The sequence below is a fragment of the Haematobia irritans genome, chromosome 3 (assembly GCF_050003625.1).
Source record: "Haematobia irritans isolate KBUSLIRL chromosome 3, ASM5000362v1, whole genome shotgun sequence".
Classification (NCBI taxonomy): Eukaryota; Metazoa; Arthropoda; class Insecta; order Diptera; family Muscidae; genus Haematobia; species Haematobia irritans.
Window position 1 is genome coordinate 92,007,982 of NC_134399.1, and position 27,402 is coordinate 92,035,383.

A 27,402-nucleotide genomic window follows, 5' to 3' on the forward strand; every position below is an offset into this window, starting at 1 on the left:
GCATATTTAAGGAGAGATGGGCAAAAGAAGTTTTTCATATAAAAATTTCAATTTTTTTAGGTTTTGGGTGGATTTTTCAATTTTTTGGGGGTGGTCACGAATTAAAGTCCTTTTCGCTCTAGGACGCATATTTAAGGAGATATGGGCAAAAGAAGTTTTTCATATAAAAATTTCAATTTTTTTAGGTTTTGGGTGGATTTTTCAATTTTTTGGGGGTGGTCACGAATTAAAGTCCTTTTCGCTCTAGGACGCATAGTTAAGGAGATATGGGCAAAAGAAGTTTTTCATATAAAAATTTAAATTTTTGTAGGTTTTGGGTGGATTTTTCAATTTTTTGGGGGTGGTCACGAATTAAAGTCCTTTTCGCTCTAGGACGCATATTAAAGGAGATATGGGCAAAAGAAGTTTTTCATATAAAAATTTAAATTTTTTTAGGTTTTGGGTGGATTTTTTAATTTTTTGGGGGTGGTCACGAATTAAAGTCCTTTTCGCTCTAGAACGCATATTTAAGGAGATATGGGCAAAAGAAGTTTTTCATATAAAAAAATTTCAATTTTTTTAGGTTTTGGGTGGATTTTTCAATTTTTTGGGGGTGGTCACGAATTAAAGTCCTTTTCGCTCTAGGACGCATATTTAAGGAGATATGGGCAAAAGAAGTTTTTCATATACAAAATGTCAATTTTTTTAGGTTTTGGGTGGATTTTTCAATTTTTTGGGGGTGGTCACGAATTAAAGTCCTTTTCGCTCTAGGACGCATATTTAAGGAGATATGGGCAAAAGAAGTTTTTCATATAAAAATTTCAATTTTTTTAGGTTTTGGGTGGATTTTTCAAATTTTTGGGGGTGGTCACGAATTAAAGTCCTTTTCGCTCTAGAACGCATATTTAAGGAGATATGGGCAAAAGAAGTTTTTCATATAAAAAAGTCAATTTTTTTAGGTTTTGGGTGGATTTTTCAATTTTTTGGGGGTGGTCACGAATTAAAGTCCTTTTCGCTCTAGGACGCATATTTAAGGAGATATGGGAAAAAGAAGTTTTTCATATAAAAATTTCAATTTTTTTAGGTTTTGGGTGGATTTTTCAATTTTTTGGGGGTGGTCACGAATTAAAGTCCTTTTCGCTCTAGGACGCATATTTAAGGAGATATGGGCAAAAGAAGTTTTTCATATAAAAATTTCAATTTTTTTAGGTTTTGGGTGGATTTTTTAATTTTTTGGGGGTGGTCACGAATTAAAGTCCTTTTCGCTCTAGAACGCATATTTAAGGAGATATGGGCAAAAGAAGTTTTTCATATAAAAATTTAAATTTTTTTAGGTTTTGGGTGGATTTTTCAATTTTTTGGGGGTGGTCACGAATTAAAGTCCTTTTCGCTCTAGGACGCATATTTAAGGAGATATGGGCAAAAGAAGTTTTTCATATAAAAAAATTTCAATTTTTTTAGGTTTTGGGTGGATTTTTCAATTTTTTGGGGGTGGTCACGAATTAAAGTCCTTTTCGCTCTAGGACGCATATTTAAGGAGATATGGGCAAAAGAAGTTTTTCATATAAAAATGTCAATTTTTTTAGGTTTTGGGTGGATTTTTCAATTTTTTGGGGGTGGTCACGAATTAAAGTCCTTTTCGCTCTAGGACGCATATTTAAGGAGATATGGGCAAAAGAAGTTTTTCATATAAAAATTTCAATTTTTTTAGGTTTTGGGTGGATTTTTCAATTTTTTGGGGGTGGTCACGAATTAAAGTCCTTTTCGCTCTAGAACGCATATTTAAGGAGATATGGGCAAAAGAAGTTTTTCATATAAAAATTTCAATTTTTTTAGGTTTTGGGTGGATTTTTCAATTTTTTGGGGGTGGTCACGAATTAAAGTCCTTTTCGCTCTAGGACGCATAGTTAAGGAGATATGGGCAAAAGAAGTTTTTCATATAAAAATTTCAATTTTTTTAGGTTTTGGGTGGATTTTTCAATTTTTTGGGGGTGGTCACGAATTAAAGTCCTTTTCGCTCTAGGACGCATATTTAAGGAGATATGGGCAAAAGAAGTTTTTCATATAAAAATTTCAATTTTTTTAGGTTTTGGGTGGATTTTTCAATTTTTTGGGGGTGGTCACGAATTAAAGTCCTTTTCGCTCTAGGACGCATAGTTAAGGAGATATGGGCAAAAGAAGTTTTTCATATAAAAATTTAAATTTTTGTAGGTTTTGGGTGGATTTTTCAATTTTTTGGGGGTGGTCACGAATTAAAGTCCTTTTCGCTCTAAGACGCATATTTAAGGAGATATGGGCAAAAGAAGTTTTTCATATAAAAATTTCAATTTTTTTAGGTTTTGGGTGGATTTTTCAATTTTTTGGGGGTGGTCACGAATTAAAGTCCTTTTCGCTCTAGAACGCATATTTAAGGAGATATGGGCAAAAGAAGTTTTTCATATAAAAATTTAAATTTTTTTAGGTTTTGGGTGGATTTTTCAATTTTTTTGGGGTGGTCACGAATTAAAGTCCTTTTCGCTCTAGAACGCATATTTAAGGAGATATGGGCAAAAGAAGTTTTTCATATAAAAAAGTCAATTTTTTTAGGTTTTGGGTGGATTTTTCAATTTTTTGGGGGTGGTCACGAATTAAAGTCCTTTTCGCTCTAGGACGCATATTTAAGGAGATATGGGCAAAAGAAGTTTTTCATATAAAAATTTCAATTTTTTTAGGTTTTGGGTGGATTTTTCAATTTTTTGGGGGTGGTCACGAATTAAAGTCCTTTTCGCTCTAGGACGCATATTTAAGGAGATATGGGCAAAAGAAGTTTTTCATATAAAAATTTCAATTTTTTTTAGGTTTTGGGTGGATTTTTCAATTTTTTGGGGGTGGTCACGAATTAAAGTCCTTTTCGCTCTAGGACGCATATTTAAGGAGATATGGGCAAAAGAAGTTTTTCATATACAAATGTCAATTTTTTTAGGTTTTGGGTGGATTTTTCAATTTTTTGGGGGTGGTCACGAATTAAAGTCCTTTTCGCTCTAGGACGCATATTTAAGGAGATATGGGCAAAAGAAGTTTTTCATATAAAAATGTCAATTTTTTTAGGTTTTGGGTGTATTTTTCAATTTTTTGGGGGTGGTCACGAATTAAAGTCCTTTTCGCTCTAGGACGCATATTTAAGGAGATATGGGTAAAAGAAGTTTTTCATATAAAAATTTCAATTTTTTTAGGTTTTGGGTGGATTTTTCAATTTTTTGGGGGTGGTCACGAATTAAAGTCCTTTTCGCTCTAGGACGCATATTTAAGGAGATATGGGCAAAAGAAGTTTTTCATATAAAAATTTCAATTTTTGTAGGTTTTGGGTGGATTTTTCAATTTTTTGGGGGTGGTCACGAATTAAAGTCCTTTTCGCTCTAGGACGCATATTTAAGGAGATATGGGCAAAAGAAGTTTTTCATATAAAAATTTCAATTTTTTAGGTTTTGGGTTTTGGGTGGATTTTTCAATTTTTTGGGGGTGGTCACGAATTAAAGTCCTTTTCGCTCTAGGACGCATATTTAAGGAGATATGGGCAAAAGAAGTTTTTCATATAAAAATTTCAATTTTTTTAGGTTTTGGGTGGATTTTTCAATTTTTTGGGGGTGGTCACGAATTAAAGTCCTTTTCGCTCTAGGACGCATATTTAAGGAGAGATGGGCAAAAGAAGTTTTTCATATAAAAATTTCAATTTTTTTAGGTTTTGGGTGGATTTTTCAATTTTTTGGGGGTGGTCACGAATTAAAGTCCTTTTCGCTCTAGGACGCATATTTAAGGAGATATGGGCAAAAGAAGTTTTTCATATAAAAATTTCAATTTTTTTAGGTTTTGGGTGGATTTTTCAATTTTTTGGGGGTGGTCACGAATTAAAGTCCTTTTCGCTCTAGGACGCATAGTTAAGGAGATATGGGCAAAAGAAGTTTTTCATATAAAAATTTAAATTTTTGTAGGTTTTGGGTGGATTTTTCAATTTTTTGGGGGTGGTCACGAATTAAAGTCCTTTTCGCTCTAGGACGCATATTTAAGGAGATATGGGCAAAAGAAGTTTTTCATATAAAAATTTCAATTTTTTTAGGTTTTGGGTGGATTTTTTAATTTTTTGGGGGTGGTCACGAATTAAAGTCCTTTTCGCTCTAGAACGCATATTTAAGGAGATATGGGCAAAAGAAGTTTTTCATATAAAAATTTAAATTTTTTTAGGTTTTGGGTGGATTTTTCAATTTTTTGGGGGTGGTCACGAATTAAAGTCCTTTTCGCTCTAGGACGCATATTTAAGGAGATATGGGCAAAAGAAGTTTTTCATATAAAAAAATTTCAATTTTTTTAGGTTTTGGGTGGATTTTTCAATTTTTTGGGGGTGGTCACGAATTAAAGTCCTTTTCGCTCTAGGACGCATATTTAAGGAGATATGGGCAAAAGAAGTTTTTCATATAAAAATGTCAATTTTTTTAGGTTTTGGGTGGATTTTTCAATTTTTTGGGGGTGGTCACGAATTAAAGTCCTTTTCGCTCTAGGACGCATATTTAAGGAGATATGGGCAAAAGAAGTTTTTCATATAAAAATTTCAATTTTTTTAGGTTTTGGGTGGATTTTTCAATTTTTTGGGGGTGGTCACGAATTAAAGTCCTTTTCGCTCTAGAACGCATATTTAAGGAGATATGGGCAAAAGAAGTTTTTCATATAAAAAAGTCAATTTTTTTAGGTTTAGGGTGGATTTTTCAATTTTTTGGGGGTGGTCACGAATTAAAGTCCTTTTCGCTCTAGGACGCATATTTAAGGAGATATGGGAAAAAGAAGTTTTTCATATAAAAATTTCAATTTTTTTAGGTTTTGGGTGGATTTTTCAATTTTTTGGGGGTGGTCACGAATTAAAGTCCTTTTCGCTCTAGGACGCATATTTAAGGAGATATGGGCAAAAGAAGTTTTTCATATAAAAATTTCAATTTTTTTAGGTTTTGGGTGGATTTTTTAATTTTTTGGGGGTGGTCACGAATTAAAGTCCTTTTCGCTCTAGAACGCATATTTAAGGAGATATGGGCAAAAGAAGTTTTTCATATAAAAATTTAAATTTTTTTAGGTTTTGGGTGGATTTTTCAATTTTTTGGGGGTGGTCACGAATTAAAGTCCTTTTCGCTCTAGGACGCATATTTAAGGAGATATGGGCAAAAGAAGTTTTTCATATAAAAAAATTTCAATTTTTTTAGGTTTTGGGTGGATTTTTCAATTTTTTGGGGGTGGTCACGAATTAAAGTCCTTTTCGCTCTAGGACGCATATTTAAGGAGATATGGGCAAAAGAAGTTTTTCATATAAAAATGTCAATTTTTTTAGGTTTTGGGTGGATTTTTCAATTTTTTGGGGGTGGTCACGAATTAAAGTCCTTTTCGCTCTAGGACGCATATTTAAGGAGATATGGGCAAAAGAAGTTTTTCATATAAAAATTTCAATTTTTGTAGGTTTTGGGTGGATTTTTCAATTTTTTGGGGGTGGTCACGAATTAAAGTCCTTTTCGCTCTAGAACGCATATTTAAGGAGATATGGGCAAAAGAAGTTTTTCATATAAAAATTTCAATTTTTGTAGGTTTTGGGTGGATTTTTCAATTTTTTGGGGGTGGTCACGAATTAAAGTCCTTTTCGCTCTAGGACGCATATTTAAGGAGATATGGGCAAAAGAAGTTTTTCATATAAAAATGTCAATTTTTTTAGGTTTTGGGTGGATTTTTCAATTTTTTGGGGGTGGTCACGAATTAAAGTCCTTTTCGCTCTAGGACGCATATTTAAGGAGATATGGGCAAAAGAAGTTTTTCATATAAAAATTTCAATTTTTTAGGTTTTGGGTGGATTTTTCAATTTTTTGGGGGTGGTCACGAATTAAAGTCCTTTTCGCTCTAGGACGCATATTTAAGGAGATATGGGCAAAAGAAATTTTTCATATAAAAATTTCAATTTTTTTAGGTTTTGGGTGGATTTTTCAATTTTTTGGGGGTGGTCACGAATTAAAGTCCTTTTCGCATATTTAAGGAGATATGGGCAAAAGAAATTTTTCATATAAAAATTTCAATTTTTTTAAGTTTTGGGTGGATTTTAAAATTTTGTGGGGGTGGTCACGAATTAAAGTCCTTTTCGCTCTAGAACGCATATTTAAGGAGATATGGGCAAAAGAAGTTTTTCATATCAAAATTTCAATTTTTTTAGGTTTTGGGTGGATTTTTCAATTTTTTGGGGGTGGTCACGAATTAAAGTCCTTTTCGCTCTAGGACGCATATTTAAGGAGATATGGGCAAAAGAAGTTTTTCATATAAAAATTTCAATTTTTTTAGGTTTTGGGTGGATTTTTCAATTTTTTGGGGGTGGTCACGAATTAAAGTCCTTTTCGCTCTAGGACGCATAGTTAAGGAGATATGGGCAAAAGAAGTTTTTCATATAAAAATTTAAATTTTTGTAGGTTTTGGGTGGATTTTTCAATTTTTTGGGGGTGGTCACGAATTAAAGTCCTTTTCGCTCTAGGACGCATATTTAAGGAGATATGGGCAAAAGAAGTTTTTCATATAAAAATTTCAATTTTTTTAGGTTTTGGGTGGATTTTTCAATTTTTTGGGGGTGGTCACGAATTAAAGTCCTTTTCGCTCTAGGACGCATATTTAAGGAGATATGGGCAAAAGAAGTTTTTCATATAAAAATTTCAATTTTTTTTAGGTTTTGGGTGGATTTTTCAATTTTTTGGGGGTGGTCACGAATTAAAGTCCTTTTCGCTCTAGGACGCATATTTAAGGAGATATGGGCAAAAGAAGTTTTTCATATAAAAATGTCAATTTTTTTAGGTTTTGGGTGGATTTTTCAATTTTTTGGGGGTGGTCACGAATTAAAGTCCTTTTCGCTCTAGGACGCATATTTAAGGAGATATGGGCAAAAGAAGTTTTTCATATAAAAATGTCAATTTTTTTAGGTTTTGGGTGGATTTTTCAATTTTTTGGGGGTGGTCACGAATTAAAGTCCTTTTCGCTCTAGGACGCATATTTAAGGAGATATGGGTAAAAGAAGTTTTTCATATAAAAATTTCAATTTTTTTAGGTTTTGGGTGGATTTTTCAATTTTTTGGGGGTGGTCACGAATTAAAGTCCTTTTCGCTCTAGGACGCATATTTAAGGAGATATGGGCAAAAGAAGTTTTTCATATAAAAATTTCAATTTTTGTAGGTTTTGGGTGGATTTTTCAATTTTTTGGGGGTGGTCACGAATTAAAGTCCTTTTCGCTCTAGGACGCATATTTAAGGAGATATGGGCAAAAGAAGTTTTTCATATAAAAATTTCTATTTTTTAGGTTTTGGGTTTTGGGTGGATTTTTCAATTTTTTGGGGGTGGTCACGAATTAAAGTCCTTTTCGCTCTAGGACGCATATTTAAGGAGATATGGGCAAAAGAAGTTGTTCATATAAAAATTTCAATTTTTTTAGGTTTTGGGTGGATTTTTCAATTTTTTGGGGGTGGTCACGAATTAAAGTCCTTTTCGCTCTAGGACGCATATTTAAGGAGAGATGGGCAAAAGAAGTTTTTCATATAAAAATTTCAATTTTTTTAGGTTTTGGGTGGATTTTTCAATTTTTTGGGGGTGGTCACGAATTAAAGTCCTTTTCGCTCTAGGACGCATATTTAAGGAGATATGGGCAAAAGAAGTTTTTCATATAAAAATTTCAATTTTTTTAGGTTTTGGGTGGATTTTTCAATTTTTTGGGGGTGGTCACGAATTAAAGTCCTTTTCGCTCTAGGACGCATAGTTAAGGAGATATGGGCAAAAGAAGTTTTTCATATAAAAATTTAAATTTTTGTAGGTTTTGGGTGGATTTTTCAATTTTTTGGGGGTGGTCACGAATTAAAGTCCTTTTCGCTCTAGGACGCATATTTAAGGAGATATGGGCAAAAGAAGTTTTTCATATAAAAATTTCAATTTTTTTAGGTTTTGGGTGGATTTTTTAATTTTTTGGGGGTGGTCACGAATTAAAGTCCTTTTCGCTCTAGAACGCATATTTAAGGAGATATGGGCAAAAGAAGTTTTTCATATAAAAATTTAAATTTTTTTAGGTTTTGGGTGGATTTTTCAATTTTTTGGGGGTGGTCACGAATTAAAGTCCTTTTCGCTCTAGGACGCATATTTAAGGAGATATGGGCAAAAGAAGTTTTTCATATAAAAAAATTTCAATTTTTTTAGGTTTTGGGTGGATTTTTCAATTTTTTGGGGGTGGTCACGAATTAAAGTCCTTTTCGCTCTAGGACGCATATTTAAGGAGATATGGGCAAAAGAAGTTTTTCATATAAAAATGTCAATTTTTTTAGGTTTTGGGTGGATTTTTCAATTTTTTGGGGGTGGTCACGAATTAAAGTCCTTTTCGCTCTAGGACGCATATTTAAGGAGATATGGGCAAAAGAAGTTTTTCATATAAAAATTTCAATCTTTTTGGGTTTTGGGTGGATTTTTCAATTTTTTGGGGGTGGTCACGAATTAAAGTCCTTTTCGCTCTAGAACGCATATTTAAGGAGATATGGGCAAAAGAAGTTTTTCATATAAAAAAGTCAATTTTTTTAGGTTTTGGGTGGATTTTTCAATTTTTTGGGGGTGGTCACGAATTAAAGTCCTTTTCGCTCTAGGACGCATATTTAAGGAGATATGGGAAAAAGAAGTTTTTCATATAAAAATTTCAATTTTTTTAGGTTTTGGGTGGATTTTTCAATTTTTTGGGGGTGGTCACGAATTAAAGTCCTTTTCGCTCTAGGACGCATATTTAAGGAGATATGGGCAAAAGAAGTTTTTCATATAAAAATTTCAATTTTTTTAGGTTTTGGGTGGATTTTTCAATTTTTTGGGGGTGGTCACGAATTAAAGTCCTTTTCGCTCTAGGACGCATATTTAAGGAGATATGGGCAAAAGAAGTTTTTCATATAAAAATGTCAATTTTTTTAGGTTTTGGGTGGATTTTTCAATTTTTTGGGGGTGGTCACGAATTAAAGTCCTTTTCGCTGTAGGACGCATATTTAAGGAGATATAGGCAAAAGAAGTTTTTCATATAAAAATGTAAATTTTTTTAGGTTTTGGGTGGATTTTTCAATTTTTTGGGGGTGGTCACGAATTAAAGTCCTTTTCGCTCTAGGACGCATATTTAAGGAGATATGGGTAAAAGAAGTTTTTCATATAAAAATTTCAATTTTTTTAGGTTTTGGGTGGATTTTTCAATTTTTTGGGGGTGGTCACGAATTAAAGTCCTTTTCGCTCTAGGACGCATATTTAAGGAGATATGGGCAAAAGAAGTTTTTCATATAAAAATTTCAATTTTTTTAGGTTTTGGGTGGATTTTTCAATTTTTTGCGGGTGGTCACGAATTAAAGTCCTTTTCGCTCTAGGACGCATATTTAAGGAGATATGGGCAAAAGAAGTTTTTCATATAAAAATGTCAATTTTTTTAGGTTTTGGGTGGATTTTTCAATTTTTTGGGGGTGGTCACGAATTAAAGTCCTTTTCGCTCTAGAACGCATATTTAAGGAGATATGGGCAAAAGAAGTTTTTCATATAAAAATTTCAATTTTTTTAGGTTTTGGGTGGATTTTTCAATTTTTTGGGGGTGGTCACGAATTAAAGTCCTTTTCGCTCTAGGACGCATATTTAAGGAGATATGGGCAAAAGAAGTTTTTCATATAAAAATTTCAATTTTTGTAGGTTTTGGGTGGATTTTTCAATTTTTTGGGGGTGGTCACGAATTAAAGTCCTTTTCGCTCTAGAACGCATATTTAAGGAGATATGGGCAAAAGAAGTTTTTCATATAAAAATTTCAATTTTTGTAGGTTTTGGGTGGATTTTTCAATTTTTTGGGGGTGGTCACGAATTAAAGTCCTTTTCGCTCTAGGACGCATATTTAAGGAGATATGGGCAAAAGAAGTTTTTCATATAAAAATTTCAATTTTTTTTAGGTTTTGGGTGGATTTTTCAATTTTTTGGGGGTGGTCACGAATTAAAGTCCTTTTCGCTCTAGGACGCATATTTAAGGAGATATGGGCAAAAGAAGTTTTTCATATAAAAATGTCAATTTTTTTAGGTTTTGGGTGGATTTTTCAATTTTTTGGGGGTGGTCACGAATTAAAGTCCTTTTCGCTCTAGGACGCATATTTAAGGAGATATGGGCAAAAGAAGTTTTTCATATAAAAATTTCAATTTTTTTAGGTTTTGGGTGGATTTTTCAATTTTTTGGGGGTGGTCACGAATTAAAGTCCTTTTCGCTCTAGGACGCATATTTAAGGAGATATGGGCAAAAGAAATTTTTCATATAAAAATTTCAATTTTTTTAGGTTTTGGGTGGATTTTTCAATTTTTTGGGGGTGGTCACGAATTAAAGTCCTTTTCGCATATTTAAGGAGATATGGGCAAAAGAAATTTTTCATATAAAAATTTCAATTTTTTTAGGTTTTGGGTGGATTTTAAAATTTTGTGGGGGTGGTCACGAATTAAAGTCCTTTTCGCTCTAGAACGCATATTTAAGGAGATATGGGCAAAAGAAGTTTTTCATATCAAAATTTCAATTTTTTTAGGTTTTGGGTGGATTTTTCAATTTTTTGGGGGTGGTCACGAATTAAAGTCCTTTTCGCTCTAGGACGCATATTTAAGGAGATATGGGCAAAAGAAGTTTTTCATATAAAAATTTCAATTTTTTTAGGTTTTGGGTGGATTTTTCAATTTTTTGGGGGTGGCCACGAATTAAAGTCCTTTTCGCTCTAGGACGCATATTTAAGGAGATATGGGCAAAAGAAGTTTTTCATATAAAAATTTCAATTTTTTTAGGTTTTGGGTGGATTTTTCAATTTTTTGGGGGTGGTCACGAATTAAAGTCCTTTTCGCTCTAGGACGCATATTTAAGGAGATATGGGCAAAAGAAGTTTTTCATATAAAAATTTCAATTTTTTTAGGTTTTGGGTGGATTTTTCAATTTTTTGGGGGTGGTTACGAATTAAAGTCCTTTTCGCTCTAGGACGCATATTTAAGGAGATATGGGCAAAAGAAGTTTTTCATATAAAAATTTCAATTTTTTTAGGTTTTGGGTGGATTTTTCAATTTTTGGGGGTGGTCACGAATTAAAGTCCTTTTCGCTCTAGAACGCATATTTAAGGAGATATGGGCAAAAGAAGTTTTTCATATAAAAATTTCAATTTTTTTAGGTTTTGGGTGGATTTTTCAATTTTTTGGGGGTGGTCACGAATTAAAGTCCTTTTCGCTCTAGGACGCATATTTAAGGAGATATGGGCAAAAGAAGTTTTTCATATAAAAATTTCAATTTTTGTAGGTTTTGGGTGGATTTTTCAATTTTTTGGGGGTGGTCACGAATTAAAGTCCTTTTTTCATATAAAAATTTCAATTTTTGTAGGTTTTGGGTGGATTTTTCAATTTTTTGGGGGTGGTCACGAATTAAAGTCCTTTTCGCTCTAGGACGCATATTTAAGGAGATATGGGCAAAAGAAGTTTTTCATATAAAAATTTCAATTTTTTTAGGTTTTGGGTGGATTTTTCAATTTTTTGGGGGTGGTCACGAATTAAAGTCCTTTTCGCTCTAGGACGCATATTTAAGGAGATATGGGCAAAAGAAGTTTTTCATATAAAAATTTCAATTTTTTTAGGTTTTGGGTGGATTTTTCAATTTTTTGGGGGTGGTCACGAATTAAAGTCCTTTTCGCTCTAGAACGCATATTTAAGGAGATATGGGCAAAAGAAGTTTTTCATATAAAAATTTCAATTTTTTTAGGTTTTGGGTGGATTTTTCAATTTTTTGGGGGTGGTCACGAATTAAAGTCCTTTTCGCTCTAGAACGCATATTTAAGGAGATATGGGCAAAAGAAGTTTTTCATATAAAAATTTCAATTTTTTTAGGTTTTGGGTGGATTTTTCAATTTTTTGGGGGTGGTCACGAATTAAAGTCCTTTTCGCTCTAGGACGCATATTTAAGGAGATATGGGCAAAAGAAGTTTTTCATATAAAAATGTCAATTTTTTTAGGTTTTGGGTGGATTTTTCAATTTTTTGGGGGTGGTCACGAATTAAAGTCCTTTTCGCTCTAGGACGCATATTTAAGGAGATATGGGCAAAAGAAGTTTTTCATATAAAAATTTCAATTTTTTTAGGTTTTGGGTGGATTTTGCAATTTTTTGGGGGTGGTCACGAATTAAAGTCCTTTTCGCTCTAGGACGCATATTTAAGGAGATATGGGCAAAAGAAATTTTTCATATAAAAATTTCAATTTTTTTAGGTTTTGGGTGGATTTTTCAATTTTTTGGGGGTGGTCACGAATTAAAGTCCTTTTCGCATATTTAAGGAGATATGGGCAAAAGAAATTTTTCATATAAAAATTTCAATTTTTTTAGGTTTTGGGTGGATTTTAAAATTTTGTGGGGGTGCTCACGAATTAAAGTCCTTTTCGCTCTAGAACGCATATTTAAGGAGATATGGGCAAAAGAAGTTTTTCATATCAAAATTTCAATTTTTTTAGGTTTTGGGTGGATTTTTCAATTTTTTGGGGGTGGTCACGAATTAAAGTCCTTTTCGCTCTAGGACGCATATTTAAGGAGATATGGGCAAAAGAAGTTTTTCATATAAAAATTTCAATTTTTTTAGGTTTTGGGTGGATTTTTCAATTTTTTGGGGGTGGCCACGAATTAAAGTCCTTTTCGCTCTAGGACGCATATTTAAGGAGATATGGGCAAAAGAAGTTTTTCATATAAAAATTTCAATTTTTTTAGGTTTTGGGTGGATTTTTCAATTTTTTGGGGGTGGTCACGGATTAAAGTCCTTTTCGCTCTAGGACGCATATTTAAGGAGATATGGGCAAAAGAAGTTTTTCATATAAAAATTTCAATTTTTTTAGGTTTTGGGTGGATTTTTCAATTTTTTGGGGGTGGTTACGAATTAAAGTCCTTTTCGCTCTAGGACGCATATTTAAGGAGATATGGGCAAAAGAAGTTTTTCATATAAAAATTTCAATTTTTTTAGGTTTTGGGTGGATTTTTCAATTTTTGGGGGTGGTCACGAATTAAAGTCCTTTTCGCTCTAGAACGCATATTTAAGGAGATATGGGCAAAAGAAGTTTTTCATATAAAAATTTAAATTTTTTTAGGTTTTGGGTGGATTTTTCAATTTTTTGGGGGTGGTCACGAATTAAAGTCCTTTTCGCTCTAGGACGCATATTTAAGGAGATATGGGCAAAAGAAGTTTTTCATATAAAAATTTAAATTTTTTTAGGTTTTGGGTGGATTTTTCAATTTTTTGGGGGTGGTCACGAATTAAAGTCCTTTTCGCTCTAGGACGCATATTTAAGGAGATATGGGCAAAAGAAGTTTTTCATATAAAAATTTCAATTTTTTTAGGTTTTGGGTGGATTTTTCAATTTTTTGGGGGTGGTCACGAATTAAAGTCCTTTTTTCATATAAAAATTTCAATTTTTTTAGGTTTTGGGTGGATTTTTCAATTTTTTGGGGGTGGTCACGAATTAAAGTCCTTTTCGCTCTAGGACGCATATTTAAGGAGATATGGGCAAAAGAAGTTTTTCATATAAAAATTTCAATTTTTTTAGGTTTTGGGTGGATTTTTCAATTTTTTGGGGGTGGTCACGAATTAAAGTCCTTTTCGCTCTAGGACGCATATTTAAGGAGATATGGGCAAAAGAAGTTTTTCATATAAAAATTTCAATTTTTTTAGGTTTTGGGTGGATTTTTCAATTTTTTGGGGGTGGTCACGAATTAAAGTCCTTTTCGCTCTAGAACGCATATTTAAGGAGATATGGGCAAAAGAAGTTTTTCATATAAAAATTTCAATTTTTTTAGGTTTTGGGTGGATTTTTCAATTTTTTGGGGGTGGTCACGAATTAAAGTCCTTTTCGCTCTAGAACGCATATTTAAGGAGATATGGGCAAAAGAAGTTTTTCATATAAAAATTTCAATTTTTTTAGGTTTTGGGTGGATTTTTCAATTTTTTGGGGGTGGTCACGAATTAAAGTCCTTTTCGCTCTAGGACGCATATTTAAGGAGATATGGGCAAAAGAAGTTTTTCATATAAAAATTTCAATTTTTTTAGGTTTTGGGTGGATTTTTCAATTTTTTGGGGGTGGTCACGAATTAAAGTCCTTTTCGCTCTAGGACGCATATTTAAGGAGATATGGGCAAAAGAAGTTTTTCATATAAAAATTTCAATTTTTGTAGGTTTTGGGTGGATTTTTCAATTTTTTGGGGGTGGTCACGAATTAAAGTCCTTTTCGCTCTAGGACGCATATTTAAGGAGATATGGGCAAAAGAAGTTTTTCATATAAAAATTTAAATTTTTTTAGGTTTTGGGTGGATTTTTCAATTTTGTGGGGGTGGTCACGAATTAAAGTCCTTTTCGCTCTAGGACGCATATATAAGGAGATATGGGCAAAAGAAGTTTTTCATATAAAAATTTCAATTTTTTTAGGTTTTGGGTGGATTTTTCAATTTTTTGGGGGTGGTCACGAATTAAAGTCCTTTTCGCTCTAGGACGCATATTTAAGGAGATATGGGCAAAAGAAGTTTTTCATATAAAAATTTCAATTTTTTTAGGTTTTGGGTGGATTTTTCAATTTTTTGGGGGTGGTCACGAATTAAAGTCCTTTTCGCTCTAGGACGCATATTTAAGGAGATATGGGCAAAAGAAGTTTTTCATATAAAAATTTAAATTTTTTTAGGTTTTGGATGGATTTTTCAATTTTTTGGGGGTGGTCACGAATTAAAGTCCTTTTCGCTCTAGGACGCATATTTAAGGAGATATGGGCAAAAGAAGTTTTTCATATAAAAATTTCAATTTTTTTAGGTTTTGGGTGGATTTTTCAATTTTTTGGGGGTGGTCACGAATTAAAGTCCTTGAACAGTTTCCGGGTTGATACGACTGGAATGGACTGTATGTGAGATTAGGCTCCCAGAATAGTTTGATCAGAAAAACAGAGAAAGAAAAAAAGGCAGTATCAGTTTCAGTTGATAACAGAGATATTTTATTGCAGACGGCAGCAGCTTACCAGTTCGATGACTATGCACAAAGTGAAGTTACAATTCATTTTGGTTTATAATCAGACATAATAAGTTTGAATTTAGCAATAGATTTGTATGATAGAGAAGGACAGCTACTTCAAAGATACAAAGAAAAAGACCTTTCTCTGGCTGGCATAGAAAAGTTCTAGTGTTACCGCTTTTAAATTAATTTAACTCAAATTGGGCTAAGTAAACTTAAAATCAACAATTAAGTACATGTAATACATCAATTAATTCATTGTTGTTTCTTACGAGTAAATGATAATTCAATTCATAAATCTAATAATTCAGTTCATAAGTAAATATTTCAATTCATGGAAAAATGTGAGTTGAACAGAGTTCAACATTCCGCCCCCTTTGCAAGATTGCAACCTAGCAGCGACAAACTCCCGAGATAACCCATCCGAATATCGTACTCTGTGCTATTGGCATTGTAGATGAGGTTTGGATTAAACCGGCCTTGAGTATCATGGGCAGTTGGTCATTGCCGATAACAGCCTCAACGTTTGTAGGCTTATAAAAATGTGGGTCAGCCAGGTCGCTGAGATGATTATATATCGTCTGGAATTTCTTGTCATTAGTTTCCTGGGGAAAGGTCGTAGTGATTCGATTTTGAACCAATCCGGTGATTTGTATCTTCACCGTGGGATCGTGATACGACTGTAAACTTAGTGTACAGTATTCATCACCATTTTTCTTTGTGGTTCGAAGATGTAGCCGTTGAACAAGAGTTTTGTTGACGAATGTTTGTAGACCGGCAGAGTTCAGCATCAGGCGTAGTTTTGCAGGACCCTTCGAAGTTAAGACTCGCGCCAAAGCAGTGGGTAAGAAGACGTGACTTTTAGTTTTTTGGCTTAATCTTTCGTGGACAAGCGGAGCTGAGCGGTGACGTTTATGGTTGGCAGTCGAGTGTGAACGATGTGTTGTTTGACGTTGAGAACTTGGTGACACCTTTGAGGTTCTTACTTGAGAACTATGAGGGGGTTTGTTGTGGTCATCCACATGCAACATGGTATGATGGTTATTGTTGCACACCATGCAAGTCTTGCGCGACCGGCACCATTCTCTTGTGTGGGATGAGCACAAACATTTGAAGCAAAAGCCCTTTATTTTCACTTCCTGTCTTCTTTTTAGGACGTCCATATTGTAAAACGCAGAGCAGTCTTTGAGCGTGTGTCTTTTATAGCAGATGCGACATTTCGGAAGTTTCTTTGCTAAGCTGTAAAGGTAAATTTATTAAATTATGAACGGGGTTGAGAAAATAGTACGGAATCTAATTGGCAACTGGTAGAATGCAAAGTTTAACCAAAGGACGGACAATTGTTCCGTTTTGAGTTCTGATTTCGGCTACTCGAACTTTAGTGTCAGAACCGAAATAAACTTTAGTAACTCGGCCTAATCGCCATTCAGTAGGTGGTAAATTGTCATCTTTAACCACTACAAAATCGTTTTCTCTCAGATTGCTTTGTTCAGTTTTCCACTTATATCGACGTTGTAATTCAGTTATGTACTCATTTTTCCATCTTTTCGCAAAATGAGCTTGAATGATTTTGAGCCTCTGCCAGCGATTAAGTAGTGATAAATTTTCGGAAGATTCTTCAGGAACTGAAGTCAGAGCGGCTCCTCTCAGAAAATGTCCAGGAGTTAGTGGAATCAGATCCTCAGGGTTTTCACTTATGGGAGAAAGAGGTCTCGAGTTAAGAATACTTTCAATTCTAATCAGTAATGTGGAAAACTCTTCATAGGTGTATTTCAAGTTACCTGTCACTTTTCGCAAGTGAGTCTTCATGCTTTTGACGGCGGCCTCCCATAAGCCTCCCATATGTGGAGCATGAGGAGGAATAAAATGCCACGCAAAACCATGTATATTGTAATGTTCAACTAGATGCTTTTCGGCGGATTTCATAAACGCTTCGTATTCTCTAGATAGAGCTCTACTAGCTCCAACGAAATTTGTCCCATTGTCAGAAAATACCTTTTTGGGGAACCCCCTTCGCCCTACGAAGCGATTAAAAGTTGCCATAAAGGCTTCAGTCGATAGATCAGAACAGACCTCTAAGTGAACAGCTCGAGTAGACAGGCAGATGAAAACTGCGGCATATCCTTTCTGCAATTTTGCATTTCGTAACTTTGATGTCTTCAGATCAAAAGGTCCAGCAAAATCTATTCCAGTGTTGGTGAAAGGCAGTGAAAAAGTACATCTTTCAACAGGTAAAGCGCCCATTATTTGATTCCTGATTCTCTGTTTATAGATTGTACAATTTCGACAATTTCGAATACAATAGCGTATGGCATTTTTCAAACGTATGATAAAGAATTCAGCTCTTATAGCGCGGAGCATGCTTTGGTGCTCAGCATGAAGAAGAATCTTATGAGTGTAATCAATTAACAATTTACAAAATTTCGATTGTTCCGGAATGATTAGTGGATATTTTTCGGCATAGTTTAAATGAGCATTGACCAAACGGCCGTTGACCCGAAGCAGTTTATGTTCATCCAGAAATGGATTTAAAGTTAGTAATTTGCTTTTAGAAGGAAGGGCGTGGTTATTTTTAAGGGCATTATATTCACAAAAGTAGAATCGTTTCTGGGCTAGTTTGATGAGTTGCAATTTTACAGTTCGTATTTCTGTAGCAGTAATGAAATCGTTTCTCGTTTCAGAACAGTATTGCTTCTGGCATTTCCTTATGAAACGATACATAAAACATATAACCCGAAGAGCACGATCAAATGATGAGAATCTTTCCAATATGTCTTCAGTTTGTGTTTGGGTTTGCAGGGTAATCACTTTTCTTTCAAGGGTTGGCTCATTGATAGATACAGGTTTTGGCCAAAGTTCTGGTGGTTTTACCAGCCATTTCGGTCCATTCCACCACAGTGTATTGGAATTCAATTCGGTAGCAGTGCATCCACGAGTTCCTATATCAGCAGGGTTTTCATTAGTGGGCACATGTCTCCAGGTGGCATTTCCTACATTGTCCAGAATCTCAGATACCTTGTTGGCAACAAACGTTTTCCAGTGAAACGGTGGTTTAGCCAACCACGCCAACGTAATAGTGGAATCGGACCATAAGTATATATCAGAAATGGATACATTTAAGTTTTGACAGACAGATTTCAATAATTTAGACAGTAGTGCAGCCCCACACAGTTCAAGCCTGGGCAAACTAACAGTTTTTAAAGGAGCTACTTTGCTTTTCGAAGCAAGTAAGTAAGCAGTTCGTACTTTCAGCGGTGATATAGTGCAAATATAAATGCAAGCGCAGTATGCCTTTTCAGAGGCGTCGCAAAACCCATGAACTTGAATTCTCTTTTCTGGAGAGTAATGTATCCAGCGGGGTATCCTTATGGATTCAATAGCAGTAAAATTTGCAATAAAGACATTCCACTTTTCTATTGAGTGCGGTTTGACTTCTTCATCCCAGTCTGTACCATCGATCCACAATTGTTGAAGAAGCATTTTTGCAACTATTACTATAGGAGCCAACCATCCAGCGGGGTCAAAGATTTTTGCTACGATGGATAATATTTTCCTTTTCGTTAGCGGAGCGGAAGGAGTAGTTATATTTGATACACTATAATGAAAATTATCAGCCATTGCATTCCATCGAATGCCTAAAGTTTTGGTCTCACTTTTATCTTCCAGTCGTAGAAACTCTTCGTGAAGAAGATCTTCCGGGGTTATTTTTTGAAGAATTTGCGAATGATTAGCAGTAATCTTTTTAAGTGGAAAACCAGCGGAATTTAGCAAATCAATTAATTGAATTAAAGAGAATTCAGCTTCAGGTAATGAATGTCCACCTGAGAGTATGTCATCGACATATATTTGGTGTCGTAAAATTTCAGATGCAGTGGGGTGGGTAGATTTTCCATCTTCACTCAGCTGTAAAAGTGTACGAATTGCCAGGAAAGGAGCACAATTTACCCCAAAGGTCACAGTTTTCAGGCAGAAATCAGTAACTTCATCCTTTGGGGATTCTCGAAATAAAATACGCTGAAAATGCCTATCACCTTCATGTACGTAAATTTGACGATACATTTTCTGAATGTCGCCATTAAAAACATATCGAAAGAATCTCCAACGCAGTATTACGTTCATCAAGTCATTTTGTAGTATTGGCCCAGTATGTAAAATGTCATTTAGTGATATACCAGTAGACGATTTCTTCGAAGCATCAAAAACGACTCTAACTTTCGTTGAAACCATTTCAGTTTTCACGACGGCGTGGTGAGGAAGATAGTATGACATATATTTAGAATTGTGGCAGAGTTCACTTGAAGTAGTGGGCTCCATATGACTCAGTTCAACATATTCCGATAATACTTTCGAATATTCAAGAGCAAGTTCAGGTGTCTTTTTCAGATTTTTTTCCATATGAATATATTGTCCCATCGCAGCCCGTCTCGATGATCCGAGAACTATATTCGGGTCTAAATCATGACGAAATGGCAACCTAACCACATATTTCCCATCAGATAGACGAACAGTTGTATCCTTATAAAATTCTTCCCACCAAATGTCATTTTGAGCTAAATTTCGCGACGATGGAACTTCTTCAAGTTCCCAGAATTTTCGTATCTCCTCATTTAGTGAGTTGGGACAATTTACAAACGAAGCAAAAGATGATACAGATTTAGTATTTGAAGGACCACTTAGGATCCAGCCAAATTCAGTTTCCTGAGCTAAAAGATCCCCTGATACATTCTTTCGCACACCAGATTTCAGAATGAATGGAAGAACATCACTTCCTAACAACATATCTATCGGCGCAGGTTTATAAAAGTTGGGATCAGCTAAGTCGATTTCTCCTAAATTCGACCAATCAGAAATGCGAATGTATGAAGACGGCATCAGATGATTCATATTTGTAATAACCACTGCCGAGGTGTTAAGTTTAAAATCAGATTTCCTTGATTTCAATACTAAATTACAAAGCTTGGAGGAATTCTCCAAAACAGTTCCGCCGAGACCAAAAATTGTTGTATAACCCTTCTTAGTGGGTATCGAATATCGATTAATGATCCTACTTGAAATAAATGTTTCCTGCGACCCTTGATCTATAAATGCCCGAATTGTAAATCGGGATCCCAAATGTTCCAAGTCTACCAATGCAGTGGGCAAAATAGTACAATCACCACTTCGAGCGAAATTTGACTGAACATACGAAATAGGAGGTGTATATGCTTCCGCGGATGTGGACGGTTGGTCTGATTGTGAATCTACATAGTGCGTCGAAACCTGTGTCGATTGTTGCCTTTGATTCACTTCACGAGATTCATTGTTACCAATTTCAGGATGCAGTAAAGTGTGGTGTGACTGTTGACATTTCTGACAATGGTGTTCGCTCTTGCAGTTTTGAGTACTATGCCCGTAAGACAAACAGTTTTCGCAAACTTTGTTTATGGTCACAAATTTTTTCCTTTGTGAAGGATTCCAATTGATAAATTTTGGGCAAGTTCGTAGCGAATGATCCTTTTTACAGACTTTGCAAGGTTTGAAGTTTCGCTCAGTCTTAGCATGATAATTTTGTGACTTCTGCGAAGTTGCAGGAGGATTTGATGGTTTTCTCATATCCAAAATCGATTCCAACATGCTAAGTCTTTTCGTAATAAAGTCGTCGAGTTGATCCCACGAAGGCGGTGTCTTGTGGTCAGTCAATGAATTTTCCCAATCTGCCAAAGTGTCATCCGGGAGTCTTGAGGACATCCAATATACCAATATAGGGTCCCACGAAGCAACAGAAATGTTATAAGTCTTCAGAACCGACAAACAATTATTCATAGTATATTGCATGTTTCTCAGAGTTTTGCCTTTTTCGGTGGTCACGCGTTCAGTCTCAAATATTTTTCGGAGTTGATGGTTAATGAGAATGCGCTGGTTTTCGTAACGTTGTCGCAGGGCATCCCATGCCAACATAAAATTATCATCCGTCAGAAAAAACTGTTTCACGATTTGATTAGCTTCGCCTCGTGTTTTCGCTCTCAAATGAAATAATTTTTGCGCGGGAGAAAGTTTAGGATGTTTGATATAAATGGCAGAGAACATATCTCTAAAACTAGGCCATTTGTCATATCCACCACTAAAAATCTCAGTATCGCAAGGCGGAACCTTTACTGAGTACCCAGTTCCATCCGAGGCCAGATTGCCGGGTTGATCACTTCGTCTTGAAGTGTTTTCCAATTTGTTCTTTTCAATGTCAATCAGATCGAGTAACGAGGTCTTACATTGTTTATAAGATTTACAAGATTCATTAAATTTCAGGTGAATCGACTCCCTTTCAGTTTTAGAGTTTTCCCCCTCAGATGTCATTTCATTTTCGTACACCTGTGTTAACGCGCGCCAACGACGTTCGAGATCATCTAGATCGACTCTCAAACTAGAAAGTGTGTGTTCCGACACATCAATTGCCGAAAAATTTGCACAGTACGTGACCAACTGGTCCGAGAAAAAAATAAATTTTTGAGTTGACATTGTTATAGGAAACTGTATCCAAACAACCAAACTCAAACACAGAAAATTTACCTCAGGAATAAATGTATCAGGCAAAGAAACGGTTCAATAAATTACAATTGTAGCAACCCGCAAATTAATATTATAATTTTTGAGGTGACTATCAATTGTTCTTACAGAAAATTTTTAAGTTCAACAAAAAATTTTTGTTGATATAACAAAATTGATTGCCAAAGTAACTAAAGTTGTAATTGTATTTACAAATTAAGTTGTTAGCTCAAAATTGTAATTGTATTGACAATCAAATTAATTGATAATTTTTGTGTGAAATAATTTCAGAAATCGCAAAATTATTTAAATGATAGAAATGTCTCACAGGGAACAAAATAATAGGAAATCAAATAACGGTCTTGAATAAATTTGAGTTTCAGTTCCACAAAGAACAATTTTCTTTCACAACAGATTTCTAATGTTACGCACAGCAATGTTAAATATTACTCAGAAAAGTCGTTCGCTCTAATTCAACTTCTCTATCAAATACCAAAAGATCCTGTACATTCGTTTGCAAAATAAATATAAGTGAGAATGTTACAGTTCTGTAAAGCAAATGTTAAATGTATCTTTTTCCGAGTGTAACAGAATGGACATAAAGATTCCCCATATAACAGATACATATAACAGTACGGATGAAGATGTTGCAAGTATGTTGCGTGATTAAAATGTTGCAAATGTTGCTCTGTATGTAGCAAACCCGCAACAAATGTAACTTTTACGCAGTAATGGAATTAATTTCGAATCTAATTAATTCAACAATAACAATATTTAACGGCACGTACAAATTGATATATCAGTAAAAAATTTCTACCAGATGTTAACCTTACACAGGCCAGCAAATAATAAGGAATACAGCCAATTAAATACAGCCAATTAAACTAAAAAAAAATAAAGCCACTACTTCTGGGCTCATATTTTCCCATACAGTACTACAAATAATAATTGTGAGCTGGTGTCTAAAGCACAATGCGGCAAATGTCACTTCCAAAATATTTTGAAACAATCTTAACACAGTGAAGAAATATTCACTGTGAATTCCAATGAATCGAGCAAAGTATATTTCACCTTTCCCATGTACTAGTATTCTCAGAGTAGACTATGAAAACAATTTTCCAATGGTATTTCCGCGATCCTGACTAGGAATGTGATGGCTCATATATCACTAAGATGTTTAGATGTATTGTTCACACTGAATCCAAATCCGCTATAAAGCTCCAAAATTCAAACCCAATATAAAAATTAATCGGCGATATCGAATATTAAAACTGAAACCAAAAAAATAATTGTGGCAATTAAGCAGGCTTAAATTTCCAGAGATGGAAACCTTGGTACCAGGATAATATAGAATCGTATTCTTTCTTGAAAATTCTGCGGTGGGTCACCTCTTTCGGATTCCAAAATGAACACGAAACTTTCCCAATGGTAAATATAAATTATAATTTAACTGTCTCTGAAAATTTGAACTAGTTATTATGAAAATTTCAGTTATAGATTCCACAAGAAATGGGCTGATTTCGGCAGCAATTATAGATTTAAAAAATTATAGATTTCATGAACCTTGCTTATATAGATCAGTAATTTCCAAATTAACAAGTCAATAATCCTTTAGCCTTCGCTCTTGACGACAATTCCGTCAACCAAAATATCATATTAAACTTATTTCGAGCCTTTTCCAAAATTTTTTCGTCTCCACAGATACACGTGAAATGTATATGCTCGACTTCGGCGATATACAGACAAAATGATAATGGGCAACAGATTTTCTCAATATAGTGCAAATATAATCGAATATGTACTTTATTTTCATCAATTTCAATTGATTATAAATATAAACAGATTGTAAATAATTTCAATATAAATTGTAAATAATTTCAGTATAAATTGTAAATAATTTCAGTATAAATTGTAAATAGTTATGTATGTAGTAGTAATAATGTTAAAAAAATTCGCAATATAGACTATTCAGTTTGAAAATCTTAACAGAATTTCGGGTTTGTTAACATAAATTGTTTCAAAATTCCAATGTTAATAAACTTTTTTTAATTGACTTGCAATTTGGGTGCAGATGTTGTCTTAGTACCACAATTTAAAAATGAAAATCCAAAAAAAGGCTTTGTTTCCGAATTTTTCTCCATTCTACAAAACTTTTGTTCGCATTTGGTGAAAATGTCTTCCAAGCATATCTCACGAAGTTTTTGGTCGAAATTTCCAAACCACAAAATTCTGTCAAAGTTCAGAATTTCTCGCTGTTACTCCTTCTTTTCTCAAAGAAGCTTAGGAACTTTGTCTCGTCCCTTCCATTCACACATTCAAAATAGGGATTCTGATATATATTAATTGCCAAAGATTCTGTTTCTTTACTATTAAGGTAATTTTCCGATCAAGAATTAAATCAAAGTTTATTCAAATCAAAATTAAGAAAAAGGTTCCTTTATAAATTGTTCATTCACCTTTCGCGATATACCAAAAAATTGTTCAAGACCATATAAAAAGTAAATACTCTCACTTTCAAAAACAAAAAAAAAAACTTTACCAAAGATGCAAAGTCCTCATGGAAGTCTTATGCTATGGTCACACTGGGCAAATATTTGACAGAAATCAAAAAAGAATCCGTCGTCACAGCCAAACCAAGAGACATTTGTAGCTCATATTGAATATCTAACATCATTGTAGGAATATTTTCCAAAAACCGTATCCATATATTTGGAAAATGATTCTGGAAAAATGTTTGACACTCATTTTGGTCAAATATTTGCCTAGTGTGACCATAGCCTTAGCCTTTTAGCCAAAAAATAATCGAAAATGTTTTAATTTTCGTAAAGGAAAATTTTTCTTCCTTCAAGTACATATGATTTCAACAGGGGTACGCAAATTTCGAAGTTTCGTGTCCCAAAATTTATATTTGATAATATTTCATAAGAGATAAAATTTTTCGCAGCGTAGAAGGTCTTGAATTTATATTTTTTTTTAAATTCCCCAAGGAAATTCTTTCTAATTATTTATCAACTTAAACAGATCCAATAATACATAACATTTGTTTGTTTTAGAGCTTTTCGTAATTCGTGTTATGGCAACTCTACAACACTCACCAATGTTTTCAAGTTCTTCTGCTCCCTTGCCTCTTACCACCTCATAAAAAACGCATTCCTCAAGTAGCCCAACTCATGTACTCTGCTGAACCGTTATGGAAGTCTCCTCATTAGGCAATGTAAATATCAAGCACGTTGGCCAACAAAATATTTCTCAAATTTTTCACATAAAATTAGTCATCCAATTCTATCAGCTATTCTATTTTTCCTTTTCACCAGCAGGAGTATTTCCACTTTCCTTTGACTCTTAACTTTGCTTCTGACACTTTAAGTTTTCCAATTTTACGGTTTTAGTTAAAAGTTCTTTCTTGTAATTTTTTTCATTTATTATTCAAAGTTATTCCTTCTACAAAGTTCTCTTTTCTATAAAATTCACTTTAAAACTCCACATACTGTTCTTGATTTATTTCAATTCTATTTTTTACAAATTGCTAACTTTTCATCACGATATGTCAAACAAAATGAGTATATTATAAATTTGTCAATTTGCTGTAACGTTACTCCGAAAGAATGCAGATAGGTATATGGTCATTTGCATGTGAAGAGATAACAACAACAAACCCAATTAAAGAGAGTAGTTGAGATGGCTAGATGATCCATAGACTATAGACTTTAGATAGATGAGCCATGAGTGTCAAACTATTTTTGACAGTTCCGAAGATTAAGAATAAACGAGAAAAATAAGGGCACGCTTACAATCTCTTTCGTTTTCCTTTTTGTAGTTTGCCAATTTTACACAAAATTAGAACGTGTATGATGCAACAGAGGATTTATAAATAAATTAATATATTAAAAGTTCATATTTGAACAAAAAATTGTGACCAAAATCGCGAAAATACGAAATTTAATTTTGAGCAGCATTGCTCTTTACGAACAACACAAAAGCAAATGCACGAAAATTAATGTTTGGGACTGACTCTTTACGAAAAAATCAAAACAAAATGTCAGAAAATTAATTTTTGGAACTGACACATTTTTTTAAAGAGAATAGTGGATCATCTATGTATTAAAGGGTCTATGAGATGATCAAATCCAAGAGATTACGCATGACTTTTAACTTTAAGAGACACTTTATGACACTTTAAATTTAAGAGAGTCTATTTTTTGGCGCTTTCTTGTTATCGGCGGGAGAGAAGAACATATGTAAAAACGTTGACATGTATGTCTGTATGTAACACATATGAACATCAAAGTAAATGATTAGAATTGACGTTTCGGGTTGAAGTTGGTTAACAATTAAGGTGAGTGTGGGTTGCAATTTTGTTGGGAAGAATGTATAATCATGAAGATGTTAGAGTGCTCGCAAATGTTTCCGAACAAATGTTGATAATACAATTGAATCAATGTTGCCACAGTAAGTATGTTGCCACAAATGTTGCCGTGACAAGAAAATGTTAATCCTACTCCTGGTAAATATAATCAACTGTAAACATCAAAATATGCTTTCAAGGTAAGTATGTTAGCGGGGACCACAATTAATTCGCATTGGAGACAAACGCTCCTAATCCAATGTTAGAAAAATAATATTCTATGTCATATGCGAAATGTTAAAGCATTAACATAAATGTGGACAGTTTCCTTTTTTTTTAACATATGTATCAGACAATGTGGAAAAGAAAAAACCACAAATCTCTTCATATATAATAGAGATTTCCAAGTAGATGTGTGTTTTATGCGGCGCATATACGAATTAACCAAATCATATGGAAAATTTCGTAGACGACTTAACAGATCGTTTCAATAAATAATTGTTCTAAACACCAGCGTTGTGTAAAGACAATTTGACTTTGAGCTTTTCAATACAGCGGGAATTTTGGTAATTTGTCTACCACTAGTTGCCATAAAATTTCCGTACAAACTTTCTACCGTTTATAATTTAATAAATTGAACATACCTTTTTTCCATGGTAAAATTATGAAGATTTCCCTCAAAATGTTTAATGTAGCGGTGGACGTGATCCAAAAAAAGAAAAATCGTCAAAAATTTTACACAGCGGTGGATGTAATCCGTCAAATTCAACAAATCTCAGAAAGTTCCTTGAAGGTTCGAATGGACCATGAACAAATTCCGGGATGATACGACTGGAATGGACTGTATGTGAGATTAGGCTCCCAGAATAGTTTGATCAGAAAAACAGAGAAAGAAAAAAAGGCAGTATCAGTTTCAGTTTATAACAGAGATATTTTATTGCAGACGGCAGCAGCTTACCAGTTCGATGACTATGCACAAAGTGAAGTTACAATTCATTTTGGTTAATAATCAGACATAATAAGCTTGAATTCAGCAATAGATTTGTATGATAGAGAAGGACAGCTACTTCAAAGATACAAAGAAAAAGACCTTTCTCTGGCTGGCATAGAATAGTTCTAGTGTTACCGCTTTTAAATTAATTTAACTCAAATTGGGCTAAGTAAATTTAAAATCAACAATTAAGTACATGTAATACATCAATTAATTCATTGTTGTTTCTTACGAGTAAATGATAATTCAATTCATAAATCTAATAATTCAGTTCATAAGTAAATATTTCAATTCATGGAAAAATGTGAGTTGAACAGAGTTCAACAGTCCTTTTCGCTCTAGGACGCATATTTAAGGAGATATGGGCAAAAGAAGTTTTTCATATAAAAATTTAAATTTTTTTAGGTTTTGGGTGGATTTTTCAATTTTTTGGGGGTGGTCACGAATTAAAGTCCTTTTCGCTCTAGGACGCATATTTAAGGAGATATGGGCAAAAGAAGTTTTTCATATAA

The 27,402-nt window shown here is 33.9% G+C and overlaps 1 protein-coding gene across 1 annotated transcript; it reads right to left on the reverse strand.

Moving 5' to 3' along the window:
- Positions 1 to 15,427: 15,427 nt before the first annotated feature.
- Positions 15,428 to 26,727, reverse strand: LOC142231069 (uncharacterized). The gene is made up of 2 exons (XM_075301688.1): positions 26,544 to 26,727; positions 15,428 to 16,274 (listed from the first exon to the last, which is right to left on the reverse strand). Exons 1-2 carry the CDS (start codon positions 26,552 to 26,554, stop codon positions 15,428 to 15,430), a joined length of 858 nt encoding a protein of 285 aa, XP_075157803.1. The 5' UTR covers positions 26,555 to 26,727.
- Positions 26,728 to 27,402: the final 675 nt, after the last annotated feature.